Source organism: Bufo bufo, chromosome 9 (assembly GCF_905171765.1).
Source record: "Bufo bufo chromosome 9, aBufBuf1.1, whole genome shotgun sequence".
Classification (NCBI taxonomy): domain Eukaryota; kingdom Metazoa; phylum Chordata; class Amphibia; order Anura; family Bufonidae; genus Bufo; species Bufo bufo.
The window spans coordinates 139,095,434-139,112,330 of record NC_053397.1 but is presented as its reverse complement, the minus strand read 5'-3'; the positions used below and the strand labels follow the sequence as shown (position 1 = coordinate 139,112,330).

The 16,897-nt window shown below is 44.1% G+C and overlaps 1 protein-coding gene across 2 annotated transcripts in view; it reads right to left on the bottom strand.

Moving 5' to 3' along the window:
- Positions 1 to 16,897, bottom strand: part of XPNPEP3 (X-prolyl aminopeptidase 3) — a 720,273-nt gene that overhangs the window by 185,505 nt on the left and 517,871 nt on the right. For both annotated transcript variants that reach the window (XM_040406553.1, XM_040406552.1), the window contains 2 exons: positions 15,207 to 15,269; positions 11,684 to 11,797 (listed from right to left, as the gene is read on the bottom strand). In XM_040406553.1, coding sequence (XP_040262487.1) covers positions 11,684 to 11,797; positions 15,207 to 15,269 — 177 coding nt within the window. The remainder of the gene's footprint in view (positions 1 to 11,683; positions 11,798 to 15,206; positions 15,270 to 16,897) is intronic.

Sequence of the window (16,897 nt, the reverse complement as noted above, 5' to 3'; positions counted from 1 at the left end):
TATGGCTCTGGGAATGCAGGGAGCACAAAAGGAAAGCGCAACAAAAAAATAAATAAAAAAACTCAGTGGCTGAAAGGGTTAAAGTACGTTTTAGTTTTTATTTGTCCCTCCTCCACAAAAATGGTTACATCTAGAAAGTGTTAACTATTCCTTCAGTAAAAATGATATTCCATTGGTTCGAATTGATAGTCCAAAAATTTTCTTAGATCTAATAGGTCTCCCGTCCAGATAAAAAGGCAATATTCTATGTATCGTTTCCAAAATATCAATTCTCTTCCATCGGTTTTATTCACGAGTACTGGTTCTATAAATTAATTTTCCCATAGGGCCATAAATAAATTGGTCAAACTGGGGGAGTATTTTGCCCCCATTGCTCCCTGTTAACTGTAGGTAGAAGACATCATTAAACCAAAAATAGTTTCGACAATTTAATAAAAACATTTTTGTTCTCTTAATATGGAAGTATCTCCATCTAGTTGATGTTTTGCAGCAATCATCCACTTGTCTTTCGGGATAATTGTGCATATCTTTAGCATAGGGGCCAAATGATTTCAACAGACTAATAACATCTCTAGTATCCATTACTATGATTCCCACTAAGACTGTCTGTTCTGAGCAAGTGAGAACAGCACGATTCTATTGTTTATGAAATTCATAACATTTTTATATTTTTGTTGTCAGAGGTGTATGAAGGTTTTTTTTTGTGGGGCTAACTCTAGTTTTTAATGGTATCATTTTGAGGTTCACATGACTTTCTGATCACTTTTTATTGTTTGGGAGGACAAGGTGACCAAAAAATGGCAAATTGCTCATTTTTGCTTTTTTCCCCATTACGGCGTACACCGCCCTAGAAAAATATTTTTATATCTTAATAGATCAGACATTTTCGGACAGGTCGATATCTGTTATGTTTATTTTTTATATGTAAAAATGACCTTATAACCTTATAAACTATGTTACTATGTAAAGTTGGTAATGGGGGTGATTAGAATTTTTATTATTTCTGTTTTTTACTTTTTTTTTTATATATATTTTTTTGCATTCTATTCAGGGGATGATAAATTACCAGAGTGAGGTTGGAGAGCAGGGTCATCCCTCAGCTAAACACATAGGGCAATTTAGGCAATTGTAGCATCTTTTGAGGATATAAAGCAAAGTTATGCAATTTTCACACAGGTTTTTTTCAATAGCAAAATTTTGATTCTGTTTCGATACCATAAAAAACTATTGCGATACTCGATACCACGCGAAAAAAATAAAACACCAAAAAAAGTCACGTGCATTCCGCATTTTATGGAACATCCGGCTCATAATCGAACAGTCCAATACTATTTTTTGGGGGGACAAGGTGACTAAAAAATAGCGAATCGCGCAGTTTTTATAAATTTTTTTCTGTTCTGGAGTTCACCGCATAGGAGATTTTTTTAATATTTTAATAGTTTGGACTTTTCGGACGTGGCAATATGTGATATGTTTATTTATTGTTTATATATTTTATATGTAAAATTGGGAAAGGGGGTGATTTATACTTAAAGGGAACCTGTCACCGGGATTTTGTGTATAGAGCTGAGGACATGGGTTGCTAAATGGCCACTAGCACATCCGCATTACCCAGTCCCCATAGCTCTGTGTGCTTATATTGTGTAAAAAAAACGATTTGATAGATATGACTCATCTCAGGTTAATTTGCATATGTATCAAATCGGGTTTTTTACACAATAAAAGCACACAGTGCTATGGGGACTGGATATTGCGGACGTGCTAGCGGCCATCTAGCAACCCATGTCCTCAGCTCTATACCCAAAATCCCAGTGACAGGTTCCCTTTAATATTTTGGTGTTATTTTTTAACTTTTTATTTCATAACTTTCCCCCCCTTAGGGGCTAGAACCTGGGATCTTTTAATCCCTTGTCCTATTCACCCTAATAGAGATCTATTAGGATGAATATGGCTTCACACTCTCCCTGCTGCCATGTGCATAGTGAACACAGCTGCAGGGAGCTTACTATGGCAGCCAGGGCTTCAGTAGCATCCTGGTAACCGATTGGAGCCCCAGGATTACACTGCTGGGGCTCCGATCAGAAGCTGCCACTGCCACCAATGAGGAAGAGGGGACCCTGTGGCCACTGTCAACAGTGATTTTAAGACTAGGGGGGAGAAGGGGGAGGGCGCACTGCGCCACCAGTGTTTTTAACCACCTCCGGACCGCCTAACGCAGATTCGCGTTCCGGAGGTGGCAGCGCTGCGCACAGTCACGCATATACGCGTCATCTCGCGAGACGCGAGATTTCGCTCAAAGCCGGCCCGCGCATGCGCATCGCGGGCCGGCAAAAGTTAAAGAAGAAGTTCGTCACCAGCCTGCCAGCAACGATCATTGGCTGGCAGGCTGGCGATTTTCAAAAAATCCAATCACAAGTTAGTAAATATGATCTGTTATATGGCTTCTCTGCTCCTCTGCTGGTCCTTTTCGTCGGTTGGATCCAGCAGAGGAGCAGACTGAACTGTGAGTACACCAAACACTTCACTGTAGCCCCAGATCACCCCCCTGCACCCCAATTAACCCTTTGATCACCCCTTTGATCGCCCCTGTCAATCACTAGTGAAAGGAAAAAAAGTGATCAGTGTAAACTGTCACTTTTTTTTTTTCACTGGTATTGGCTGTTAGGTTTTAGGGATAGTTTAGGCCCCTTGGTTAGGTAGTTTAGCGTGAGTTAGCGCCCAGCCCACCGCACCGCAGTCACTTATTCGCTGTTTAGCGTATCGCTAATCAGCATTTGTACTTTTATAGTATCTGTAAGTGATCAAAACTGATCACGGTCAGATCTATAATCGTATTAGTGTCACCTTAGCTCGCTCTCCACCCAAAACGCAGTGTTTACCCGATCAGGCCTGATCGGTCGCCCACACGTGCGTTCACCCACGCCCGCCCCACCGCAGTGACAAAAAATATATTTTTTTTTGATCACTGCACATTCATTTTACACGCACTGCGGCGATAAAAAAATCAGTTTTGATATTTTTTATCAACCGCAGCGGCCTCCGGTACTTCGCTAGCCTCCCCTTTGTAAGACAGGCTTGCTTTTTTTCTTGGGTAGTCTCAGGGAATACCCCTAAATTTAGTAGTCCAAAATGTCAAACAGGGGGTATTCTTCTGAAGAGGCCTACAGGATTCTGACCCAGTCGGATGAGGAATGGGAACCCTCATCTGACGAATCTAGCGGGTCAGAATATGAACCTGTAGAAAGCAGTGGCTCTCTGACCCAAAGTTCGGACGAGGAGGTGGAGGTCCCTGACAGCACCAGGCGTACCCGGCCCCGTGTCGCTAGACCACAGGTTGTGCAGGATCCGCTTCAAGAGCAGCAGAGTGGGGCTGTCGCTGCCGGATCACGTGGTGAGGCATACACCAGCAGCGCAGCCCTCCCTGGACCTAGTACCAGCACTGCCGTACAACATGGTGACGTGGCGAGCACCAGAAGGGCAGTTGAAGCTGGTACGGTGGCACGTGCAGTAGTTACCCCGTCGCAGCCACCGCACAGACAGGCCCGTAGACCCCCTAGAATCCCTGAGGTGCTGGCAAACCCTGATTGGCAGTCACCAACTTCAGCCGCACCATTAGTTCCCCCTTTCACCGCCCAGTCTGGAGTTCGGGTTGAGACGGCTCAAATCGGTTCTGCCCTGGGATTTTTTGAGCTGTTCTTGACTGTGGAGCTCTTGGACTTAGTCGTGGCAGAGACAAACCGGTATGCCACACAATTTATATCTGCCAACCCGGGAAGCTTTTATGCCCAGCCTTTCCGGTGGAAACCAGTCCAAGTTTCCGAAATGAAAAATTTTTTGGGCCTTCTCCTCAACATGGGCCTGACAAAAAAGCATGAATTGCAGTCATATTGGTCCACGAACCCGATTCATCACATGCCCATGTTCTCTGCTGCTATGTCCAGGGCACGATTTGAGGCCATCCTCCGTTTCCTGCATTTTAGCGACAACACCACCTCCCGTCCCAGAGGCCACCCAGCTTTTGACCGGCTCCACAAAATTCGGCCCTTCATAGACCACTTCAACCAGAAATTTGCAGATTTGTATACCCCCGAGCAAAACATCTGCGTAGACGAGTCCCTAATACATTTTACCGGGCGCCTTGGCTTCAAACAATACATCCCAAGCAAGCGTGCCCGGTATGGGGTCAAATTGTATAAGCTCTGTGAAAGGGCCACAGGCTATACCCACAAATTTCGGATCTATGAGGGAAAAGATCAGACCCTGGAACCGGTCGGTTGCCCTGACTACCTGGGGAGCAGTGGGAAGACAGTCTGGGACTTGGTGTCACCCTTATTCGGCAAGGGGTACCAGCTTTATGTGGACAATTTCTAAACAAGTGTGGCCCTCTTTAGGCATTTGTTTCTAGAACGGATTTGCGCCTGTGGCACCGTGCAAACTAGTCGCGTGGGCTTCCCCCAACGGCTTGTAACCACCCGTCTTGCAAGGGGGGAGAGGGCTGCCTTGTGTAACGAAGAACTGCTCGCGGTGAAATGGAGAGACAAGCGTGACGTTTACATGCTCTCCTCCATTCACGCAGACACGACAATACAAATTGAGCGAGCGACCCGTGTCATTGAAAAGCCCCTCTGTGTCCACGACTATAATGCGCTCATGGGAGGGGTGGACTTCAATGACCAGATGTTGTCTCCGTATTTAGTTTCCCGCAGAACCAGACGCTGGTATAAGAAGGTGTCTGTATATTTAATTCAATTGGCGCTGTATAATAGTTTTGTTCTCTACAGTAAGGCTGGGAGAACACGATCCTTCCTCAAATTCCAGGAAGAGATCATATAGAACCTCCTTTATCCAGGAGGTTCCGTGGCCCCATCCACCAGTGTAGTTAGCCGTCTACACGAGCGACATTTCCCCAGTGTCGTTCCTGGTACCTCAACCCAACCGTCACCCCGAAAAAGATGTTGTGTCTGTAGCAGGAGTGGAATAAGGCGTGACACCCGCTATTTCTGTCCCGACTGTCCTGACCACCCTGCCCTATGCTATGGAGAGTGTTTCCGGAAGTACCACACACAGGTACACCTAGAATAGGGATCGCATCTCACCAGGACAGGCACACAGGGCTATTAGGGCCCTTTTACTCACAGCTGCTGCAAACCTCTCCTTTCACCTGGGATAAAGTGCATAACGTACTTCGCCACATCTTTGGGCGATTTGCGCTTTGCACATTGTCCCATGGGGAAGGAGAGGTTTGTTCTATAAAGGTAAAAAAAACTAAACAAAAAAAAAAATACCGGTAAGTAAAAAAGTTAACGTTCAGTTAAAAAAGTTAAAAAAAGTTTATATGTTCTGTTCAAAAGTTAATAAATTTATTGCGTTGCGGCCTGGTTTTTTCTTTTTTGTTTTGTTTTTTTTACCTTCCAGGTGGACCAACCGATCGACTAGCTGCAGCACTGATGTGCATTCTGACAGAAGCATTGCGCTGCTGTCAGATTACACGCAAGTCGGTGTATGCGGCGCTGCAAGACGAGATTTCTCCTCTGCAGTAAAAGATACGTTTGCCGAGGCATATGAGCTGAGGAGGTGGCGGTGTTCATATACTTTGGCAAACACTTTGTATATATAAAAAAAAAAAATCCCGGCAATGATTTATTCATCCACATCAATTGATGTGAATGGAGAAATCTGGTTTGCCAGGGCATACGAGCTAAGTGGGTATGGATGTTGGGCGGAGCTCCTATGTCCTGGCAGACGCCTTTCCCCTCCTTTTTCTTTTTTTGGCAGAGATTTTTTCATCCACATTGATCGATGCGAATGAAGAAATCTGTGCCGTTCATTTTTTTCTTTCAGCCCAGAGGCTAAACGAAAAAAAAACTCTCATTACCTGTATGCTCAATATAAGGAGAATAGCAGAAACTCCTAATGCTGGGCATACATGTAATGATTGCGGAGACCCTCAAATGCCAGGGCAGTACAAACACCCCACAAATAACACCATTTTGGAAAGAAGACACCCCAAGGTATTCGCTGAGGGGCATATTGAGTCCATGAAAGATTGAAATTTTTGTCCCAAGTTAGCGGAAAGGGAGACTTTGTGAGAAAAAAATCAAAAAAATCAATTTCCGCTAACTTGTGCCCAAATTTTTTTTTTCTATGAACTCGCCATGCCCCTCATTGAATACCTTGGGGTGTCTTCTTTCCAAAATGGGGTCACATGGGGGGTATTTATACTGCCCTGGCATTTTAGGGGCCCCAAAGCGTGAGAAGAAGTCTGGTATCCAAATGTCTAAAAATGCCCTCCTAAAAGGAATTTGGGCACCTTTGCCCACCTAGGCTGCAAAAAAGTGTCACACATGTGGTATCTCCATATTCAGGGGAAGTTGGGGAATGTGTTTTGGGGTGTCATTTTACATATACCCATGCTGGGTGAGATAAATATCTTGGTCAAATGCCAACTTTGTATAAAAAAATGGGAAACGTTGTCTTTTGCCAAGATATTTCTCTCACCCAGCATGGGTATATGTAAAATGACACCCCAAAACACATTCCCCAACTTCTCCTGAATACGGAGATACCACATGTGTGACACTTTTTTGCAGCCTAGGTGGGCAAAGGGGCCCACATTCCAAAGAGCACCTTTCGGATTTCACAGGTCATTTACCTACTTACCACACATTTGGGCCCCTAGAATGCCAGGGCAGTATAACTACCCCACAAGTGACCCCATTTTGGAAAGAAGACACCCCAAGGTATTCGCTGTTGGGCATAGCGAGTTCATAGAATTTTTTATTTTTTGCCACAAGTTAGTGGAAAATGATGATTTTTTTATTTTTTTTTTCTTCTTACAAAGTCTCATATTCCACTAACTTGTGACAAAAAATAAAAACTTCCATGAACTCACTATGCCCATCAGCGAATACCTTGGGGTGTCTTCTTTCCAAAATGGGGTCACTTGTGGGGTAGTTATACTGCCCTGGCATTCTAGGGGCCCAAATGTGTGGTAAGGAGTTTGAAATCAAATTCTGTAAAAAATGACCAGTGAAATCCGAAAGGTGCTCTTTGGAATGTGGGCCCCTTTGCCCACCTAGGCTGCAAAAAAGTGCCACACATGTGGTATCTTCGTATTCAGGAGAAGTTGGGGAATGTGTTTTGGGGTGTCATTTTACATATACCCATGCTGGGTGAGATAAATATCTTGGTCAAATGCCAACTTTGTATAAAAAAATGGGAAAAGTTGTCTTTTGCCAAGATATTTCTCTCACCCAGCATAGGTATATGTAAAATGACACCCCAAAACACATTCCCCAAATTCTCCTGAATACGGAGATACCAGATGTGTGACACTTTTTTGCAGCCTAGGTGGGCAAAGGGGCCCATATTCCAAAGAGCACCTTTCGGATTTCACTAGTCATTTTTTACAGAATTTGATTTCAAACTCCTTACCACACATTTGGGCCCCTAGAATGCCAGGGCAGTATAACTACCCCACAAGTGACCCCATTTTGGAAAGAAGACACCCCAAGGTATTCCATGAGGGGCATGGCGAGTTCCTAGAATTTTTTATTTTTTGTCACAAGTGGAAAATGATGATTTTTTTTTATTTTTATTTTTTTTCTTACAAAGTCTCATATTCCACTAACTTGTGGCCGTTCCGTGGTCTGTCCTCACCGCAAAAAAATATGACATGTCATATTTATTTGCGGTGCGGAACAACAGAAAGAAACACCACGGAAGCACACCGTAGTTCCGTTCCCTGACTCCGTTCCGTATCTCCGGAATTGAGTACCCATTCAAGGGAATGGGTCCACATCCGTGATGTGTGGTGCACACGGCCAGCAGCCATGGATTGCAGACCCGCCGTTTGCGGGCCGCAATGCGGCCACGGCCGACCAACAGCCGAGTGCATGAGGCCTAAGGCTACTGGAATAGGGTGAGGTTTTCATCAGGTTATCAGATGCAGTTTAGAAGCTAAAACCAGGTCTAGAGAGACAGTGTAAGGCCTCATGCACACGACCGTTGTTTTATTCCGTGTCCGTTGTTCAGTTTTTCGTGATTTTCTGCGGACCCATTGACTTTCAATGGGTCTGTTAAAAACTCGGCTAATGCTCCGTTTGTCATCCGCGTCCGTGATCCGTGGTTCCAGTCCGTCAAAAAAATATAACCTGTCCTATTTTTTTCACGGAAAACGGTTCAAGTCAATGGGTCCGTGAAAAAACGCGGAGGCACACAAGATTGTTTTTTCCTATCATTTGCATGGCAAACTTGACTTAGACTTTTTTTTACTTTCCTTCATGTCTGGTGATCCTCCAAAAATAAAGGAAGACACACGGAAACAAAAACGGAAACGGATCACGAAACAACGGAACCCCATTTTGCGAAACGGAACACAACAACGGTCGTGTGCATGAGGCCTAAAGGGCAGATTTTACGTCTTCTATTTTTGAAATAAATAACTAGTTTAAGTATAAAAACTGCATCTGAAAATCTGATAATGTATGCATGCTAGTTGATACAGTGACTGCATGACAACTGCAAATGTGCTGTTGGGGCAGCATCCTTAAAGGGGTTGTACAGTACTTCTTTCTTCCTAAAACAGCACCACATCTGTCTATGTGATATTACAGCTCAGCCCCATTCACTTCAAGGGAGCAGAGCTGCAATACCAGGCACAACCTTTGGACAGGTGTGGTGCTGTTTCTGGAATAAAACAGCCATGGTTTTCTAATCCTGGACAACCCATTTAACTGTGCGATAGGCCCCTTTCACACGGGTGAGAATTTTGCGTGGGTGCAATGCGTGAGGTGAACGCATTGCACCCACACTGAATCCGGACCCATTCCCTTCAATGCGGCTGTGTAGATGAGCGGTGATTTTCACGCATCACTTGTGGCTTGCGTCAAAATCGCAGCATGTTCTATATTCTGCGTTTTTTACGCAACGCAGGCCCTATAGAAATGAATGAGGCTGCGTGAAAATAGCAAGCAGTGCGATTTTTACGCATGGTTGCTAGGAGATGATAGGGATGAGCAACCCCGGACCCCTTTAAAGTCTGTTCACTGTATTATTTTCCCTTATAACATTGTTATAAGAGAAAATAATAGCATTCTTAATACAGAATGCTTAGTAAGGGTACTTTCACACTAGCGTTTTTCTTTTCTGGCATAGAGTTCCGTCCTAGGGGCTCAATACCGGAAAAGAACTGATCACTTTTATCCCCATGCATTCTAAATGGAGAGCAATCCGTTGAGGATGCATCAGGATGTCTTCGGGTCAGTCATTTTGACTGTTCAGCATGGAGATAATACCGCAGCATGCTGTGGTTTTATCACCGGCCCAAAAAACTGAACCCTTGCCTGAATGCCGGATCCGGCATTTTTCTCCATAGGAATGTATTAGTAATACTGCGAATGCCGGATTCGTCCTTCTGGTCTGCGTCTGTCCGTTTGCATGCAGATTGCCGAATCCGGCAGGCAGTTCCGGCGACGGAACTGCTTGCCGGATCACTCTGCCGCAAGTGTCCTGAAAGAAGAAGAAAGAAGACTATGCCGGCTGCGCGATCAAGTGGATGAGGTGAGTTATGTTTTTATTATTTTTTAACCCTCAATGGACATTTTACTTAACATTCTTTATTAAAGAATGCTATTATTTTCCATTATAATCATTCCGGGTTCGGGTCTGGGTACCACATTCAGTTTTTTTCTCTGAACATCGGAACGCAATCGCAGACAAAACTGACTGCAATTGCGTGCCTACTTGCGTGGGTTTCCCGCAATGCACCCTGAACGCATACGGTCCTCACCCGCAACGCCCGTGTGAAAGAGGTCTAAATGTACATCATTTGACCTGTACAGATTTTGATCCCCTAGAAGTACATAATGAAGATTCCTATTGAATGACTGCATCAAAGCACTTGAAAACCCTGAGACTGCAGAATGGACTGTATACTGGAAAATTATATAACTTCATTACGCTAATTTTGTTGCAGAAAATATTCTGTGACTGTAAATCAGCTCCATTTATTTGAATGAGGTTATTTCGGTGGGAAGTACCAGGTAAATTGAATTGATTTTCAGCTGCATAAAACTTTCTTCAAAAAACTGTGCCATATGAGAAGGCACCCTTATACCCCTTAAAGAGGACCTGTCATCCGAAAATGCAATGCAATCTAAATGTGTCTGTTGTGGCCAAGATCTCCATACAGCCCCAGCCTAAGGCCTCATGCACACGACCGTTGTTGTGTTCCGTGTCCGTTGTTCCGTTTCCCGTGATTTTCTGCGGACCCATTGACTTTCAATGGGTTCGTGGAAATCTCGGATAATGCACCGTTTGTCATCCGCTTCCGTGATCGATGCTTCCAGTCCGTCAAAAAAATATGACCTGTCCTATTTTTTTCACGGACAACGGTTCGCGGACCCATTCAAGTCAATGGGTCCATGAAAAAACAAGGAGGCACACAAGATTGTCATCCGCGTCCGCGTCCGTTTTTTTACTATCATTTGCAAGGCAAACTTGACTTAGTTTTTTTTTCACTTTCCTTCATGTCTGGTGATCCTCCAAAAATCAAGGAAGACACACGGAAACAAAAACGGAAACTGATCACGGAACAACGGAACCCCGTTTTGCGGACCGTGAAAATATACTGTCGTGTGCATGAGGCCTTAGGCTGCTTTTTATACAGTTGGTGTTTGATCAGTGATTTCCATCAGTGATTGTGAGCCAAAACCAGGTGTGGAGGCTACACAGAGATAAGGTATAATGGAAAGATCTGCACCTGTTCTACATTTTCAACCCGCTCCTGGTTTTGTCTCACCATCAGTGAAATTGCTGATCAAACACTGACTGTTTGATAGCAGCCTAAATGCCTCTTTACACTGCCTGATGTTCGGGCAGATTATTGTATGAATACTGGTTAGCGATAATCTGATTGTGCAAAGGTGCTACCAATTAGGATAGTTGGTGCGGATACCTAAATCATTGTTTGCTGACAGCAGATTGTGCTGTCTAAACAGCACTCTACTAGGGCAAACAATGATTCTGTATGGGGACAAGCGATGGTTGTAACTTGTAAGCCTATCGCTCCTCCCCATACCACAGAGGGGATCACTACATGTAAATGCAGCAGTCATCTCCACTGACGAGCATGCAAATGTCAGGAAGGAATGCTTCCTTGCAGACAATCGTCTGCTCCATCGAGTGGTGTAAAGGGGTCTTAAGTCTCACTAAACTATTGTTGTTAAAACATAATCATTGTTTTTCCACATTTTTATGGGATTTTATTTTAATATTTATATTTTAAAAAATTAGTGCATGGCAGAAAATGTGCCAAAGGGTGCATTCACATGACCGTATAAATGGATCCTCATCTGTTCCGCAATTTAGCGGAGCGGGTGCGGACCCATTTCAATGAGGCCGAAAAAGATGCGGACAGCACTCCGTTCTGCGGCATAAAATATAGAGCATGTCCTATTCTTGTCAGCAACCGTGGACAAGAATAGGCATTCTCTATATAGAGCCAGCCATGTGCGGTCTGCAAATTGCGGAACGCACACGGCCAGTATGCATGTTTTGCGATCCGCACAATACTCGTGTGAATGCACCCTAAAGTGGATGGAGAACAAAAATCCTAAACAACATGATATAAAATAAAAGCAAAGAAATTAGTCATAGAATACTGAACAAGACTGATACATACCTTGACTATCTGATTATTATTCACATAGTGCAGTGTATTAGCTCTGTTTCCTCCAGCAACCACTGGTGGGTAAGCAAGAATTTCAGCACCTCGGGATCGGCACTCAAAATCAAACTGTTAAGGAATTAAATACAGTTATATTAATGGATTTTTTGCGGTCTCACAATTACTGTTCTTGTTGCAAATGTAAGACTCTTAAAAGGGTTGGACAGGATTTTTTTTTTTAATTTTGGGCTGTTTTTTCTTTATTTCAACAGTACTATACCATTGTAAATATACATAGGTAACACTAGTGACATAACCAGAAAAGGCTGGGCCCCACAGGAATTTTTTTAATACCTCCCCCTCCATACCAAGCAACTTCCCCACAATCCCCCTCATGCAGCTAGTAAAGACTGCCCATGCTTGCCAGAGAACCCTCCACCCACTCTGTAGTTATGTTTCTTTAGTGCCACCTTCACAGCAGAATGCCCCCTTAATGACCCCACACATGAAAAGCTGTTCGTGCCACACACAGTAGTTATGGCCCCTTAGTGCCCCTACACATTAGAATGTTCCATTGAAGACCCAACAGTAGTTATGTCCCTTTATTGCTCCCTTCACAGTTAAATGACCCCTTAGTGCTCCTACAAAGTAAAATGTCATTAGTGCCCTCACATAGTAGTTACCCCCCCTTGGTGTCCCCACATAGTAGTTATGCTTCGTTAGTGACCCCACATAGTAGTTATCCCACACTGGTGCCCATACACAGTAGATATGGCCCTTTAGTGCATATCCAGTGAAGCAGACTGTGGTATAAATAAGATTTTTAAAAAGTGCTGCTGTGTAGGATAGTGAGAGGTCGGGAAATGATCCTCGGCCCTTGTACTTTTCTACTCATCCCAACAGGTGGGATGCTGTCACTGTATCATAACTGCTTGATGAGCACGTCTGCGTAATGAAGTCCAGGCCTTGCCTGAGTACACACACAGTAATCTAAGGATGAGTAAATCAGTTTGGACTGAATCGAGTTGGACGGAACTTTGCTATTTATCGGACGGAGTACAAACCCAAATCCGAGTTCGTTGCGGACGAATCCACTAAAACCATGTGTAGCACCATTGGGAACAAAGCACTAGGGAGGAAGAAGAAGAGTTCTCACATGACCATGATCCGTCTGCTCCTCAGTTGCAGCTGGATTTCCGCCGACCCCCACTATAATGAATAGGGCCGGACGAAATGCTGGCAGCGCATGGCTGCGCCAGGCAAGGATGGATCTGCCAGGTTGTTCCAGATCTGTTTTAACCAAGTGTGAAACAAGCCTAAGCAATATATATATTGTACCTGCACCTGGGTAATATATTAGCTCAGATTTACTAATCGGTCTGCGCCAAAAATCTGTGGCGTAAAAATCTGTCTCAAAGAAAGCCAACCAATAGTTGTTATAGAGTCAGAGAAAAGTATCTATCCATGCACCACTTACATCATCCAGCCTGAGCCAGTGTGATAAATCTGGTGCAGGTCTAGACAGCCAGTCTAAGCTTACACCATCTTTAGGATTAGTAAGCCTGGGCCATTGTTTAGTTTACTGTTGCTGCAAGGGAAAGATGTTATTTGTTAGTAAAATAGTAGATTGGTAGAAGTGGGTTAACAGTTTGACAGCTGTATTGTTCTCTTGATAGGCCTAGTTAAAGATGCCTATAGAAGAGCACTGCACTTAATAGTGTAATATGTGATGCTCTAACTGAGTCACTCATCCTCCTTCCTTAGGGTACTTTCACAACACTTCCGTTGCCGGAAGTGCCTGCTGGATCCGGAAATCCGTATGCAAACGGATAGCATTTGTTTCCAGATTCGGGTGAGGATGCCTCTGACAAATGCATTGAAATACCGGATCCGTCTCTCTGGTGTCATCCGGAAAAACGGATCCGGTATTTATGTTTTTCACATTTTTAAAGGTCTGCGCATGCGCAGACTGGGAAACCGGATCCGTTTTCCAGACCACTTGGTAATCTGGAATTAATACAGTTCAATGGAAATCAATGCCGGATCCTGCATTGCGGCAAGTGTTCCAGAATTTTGGACTGGGAAAATACAGCAGCATGCTGTGATAATTTCTCTGTTCAAAAACCGTACAGTGACTGAAGACATCCTGATGCATACTGAACAGATTGCTCTCCATTCAGAATGCATTAGGATAAAACTGATCAGTTTTTTACCGGTATTGAGCCCCTAACAGAGCACTCCAGAAAAGTTTAATGCAAGTGTGAAAGTAAACTTATATTAGATATTAAAATTAAGTATTATTATTTCATCCCTTTTACACTAGCCAACTTCCAAGTGTTTAAAATAGAACAAAAAAAAAACAACAACAACAATAGGGTCACTTTATTTTTCCAATAAAACCATATAGTAAGGCTTGTTAAGCAGATCCAACAGGGTGTTCCCAGATCAGCTTAAATGCTTATGTGAAACAGGCCTTAGGCCTCTTTCACACGGGCGTTGCGGAAAAATGTGCGGGTGCGTTGCGGGAACACCCGCGATTTTTCCGCGCGAGTGCAAAACATTGTAATGCGTTTTGCACTCGCGTGAGAAAAATCACGCATGTTTGGTACCCAAACCCGAACTTCTTCACAGAAGTTTGGGCTTGGGATCGGTGTTCTGTAGATTGTATTATTTTCCCTTATAACATGGTTATAAGGGAAAATAATAGCATTCTGAATACAGAATGCATAGTAGGTGATCAATTGAGGGTTAAAAAAAAATAAAAAAATTAACTCACCTTCTCCTTTTGTTCGCGTAGCTCCGGGTCTCTTTTTACTATCGGCTAACTATCGGCTAAAGGACCTTTGGTGATGTCAGATCACATGCTCCAATCACATGGTACATCACCGTGGTGATGGACCATGTGATTGGAGCATGTGATCTGACGTCACCACAGGTCCTATCCGATAGTTCATCTTTTGAGAAGTAAAGAAGAGACCCGGAGCTACGCGAACAAAAGGAGAAGGTGAGTTAATTTATTTATTTTTTTTTTAACCCTCAATTGATCACCTACTATGCATTCTGTATTCAGAATGCTATTATTTTCCCTTATAACCATGTTATAAGGGAAAATAATACAGTGAATAGACTGTCACCTAGCAACCATGCGTGAAAATTGCACCGCATCCGCACTTGCTTGCGGATGCTTGCGATTTTCACGCAACCCTATTCACTTCTATGGGGCTTGCGTTGCGTGAAAAACGCAGAATATAGAGCATGCTGCGATTTTCACGCAACGCATAAGTGATGCGTGAAAATCACCGCTCATCTGAACAGCCCCATAGAAATGAATGGGTCGGTATTCAGTGCGGGTGCAATGCGTTCACCTCACGCATCGCATCCGCGCGGAATACTCGCCCGTGTGAAAGGGGCCTTAGTATTTTTGGTAATTACTTACATACAATAGATAAAGTAATCAGAATCATCCATAATGTACTTGCTCAGAATAGAATAGAAAAAATAATATTGAAATATATTCAGTCTTTTCAGGGTTTCTCACCTTGGCATATATTAAAGCTTCATCCACTGGAGCCTTACACCAATGCATAGTCTCTATGAAAGCCTGAAGGAAAAATGTCAGGAAAGAATGTAACAAGGCATACAACATAAATATATCCACCAAAACTATCACAAACTGGCGCAGTTTCCTCAAGTACTTGATAATAAATCATATGTAGATCTCAAAGCACTTGCATGTGCCTCTTCTAATGTTTTCTGTTGCAGTTACTTCTACACACCAATCATGGATTTGGGCTTTTTTTGTGTTAAAGGACTATTCTTGTTAGTAAAATTCATCCTCTATCTACAGCATAGGATATAACTGTTAAATTGTTGGGATCTGACAGCTGGGACCAACACACAAGAACGGGGCTCTGTGCCCCATATAAATAGAGCGACTGGTTGAGCATGCACACGTTTGCTCTATTCTTTTTGTATGGGACTTTTGGAGAGAGCCAAGCACTGTACTCAACCAGACTCAGACTGGCCCACATGGGAACAGGTGAATGCACCAGTGGGCCCCTGTGCAAGGTGGGCCCTTAGTCTCTCACCCCCTGCACAAGTGGTTCATGGTAAAGTAGACTGACTACACTACATATAGTGTACAGCATGTCAACCAGGCTATGTTCACATCATATAAAAATTGGTTAATATTTTATTTTGCGAACTACCCAGTTTAATATTATAGATGCATCCGATGGCTGAGATGACTTCTAGGTACAGAGGCAGGGTATCTAGCATCCTCTTTAGGCCTCATGCACACGACCGTATTTTTTCACGGTCCGCAAAACGGAGTTCCGTTTGTCCGTGATCCGTGACCGTTTTTTCGTTCGTGGGTCTTCCTTGATTTTTGGAGGATCCACGGACATGGAAAAAAAAGTCGTTTTGGTGTCCGCCTGGCCGTGCGGAGCCAAACGGATCCGTCCTGAATTACAATGCAAGTCAATGGGGACGGAGCCGTTTGACGTTGACACAATATGGTGCAATTTCAAACGGATCCGTCCCCCATTGACTTTCAATGTAAAGTCAGGAGTCCCTATTATACCATCGGATCGGAGTTTTCTCCAATCCGATGGTATATTTTAACTTGAAGCGTCCCCATCACCATGGAAACGCCTCTATGGTAGAATATACTGTCGGATATGAGTTAGATCGTGAAACTCATATCCGACAGTATATTCTAACACAGAGGCGTTCCCATAGTGATGGGGACGCTTCTAGTTAGAATATACTACGAACTGTGTACATGACTGCCCCCTGCTGCCTGGCAGCACCCGATCTCTTACAGGGGGCTGTGATCCGCACAATTAACCCCTCAGGTGCTGCATCTGAGGGGTTAATTGTGCATATCATAGCCCCCTATAAGAGATCAGGGGCTGCCAGGCAGCAGGGGGCAGACCCCCCTCCCTCCCCAGTTTTAATTTCATTGGTGGCCAGTGCGGCCCCCCCGGCCCCCACTCCCTCTATTGTAATATCATTGGTGGCCAGTGCGCGGCCCCCCCTCTATTGTATTAATATCATTGGTGGCCAGTGTGCGGCCTCCCCCGGCCCCCCCTCCCTCCCTTTATTGTATTATCATTGGTGGCCAGTGTGCGGCCCCCCCGCCCCCCCCCCTCTATTGTATTATCATTGGTGGCCAGTGTGCGCCCCCCCGGCCCCCCCTCTATTGTATTAATATCATTGGTGGCCAGT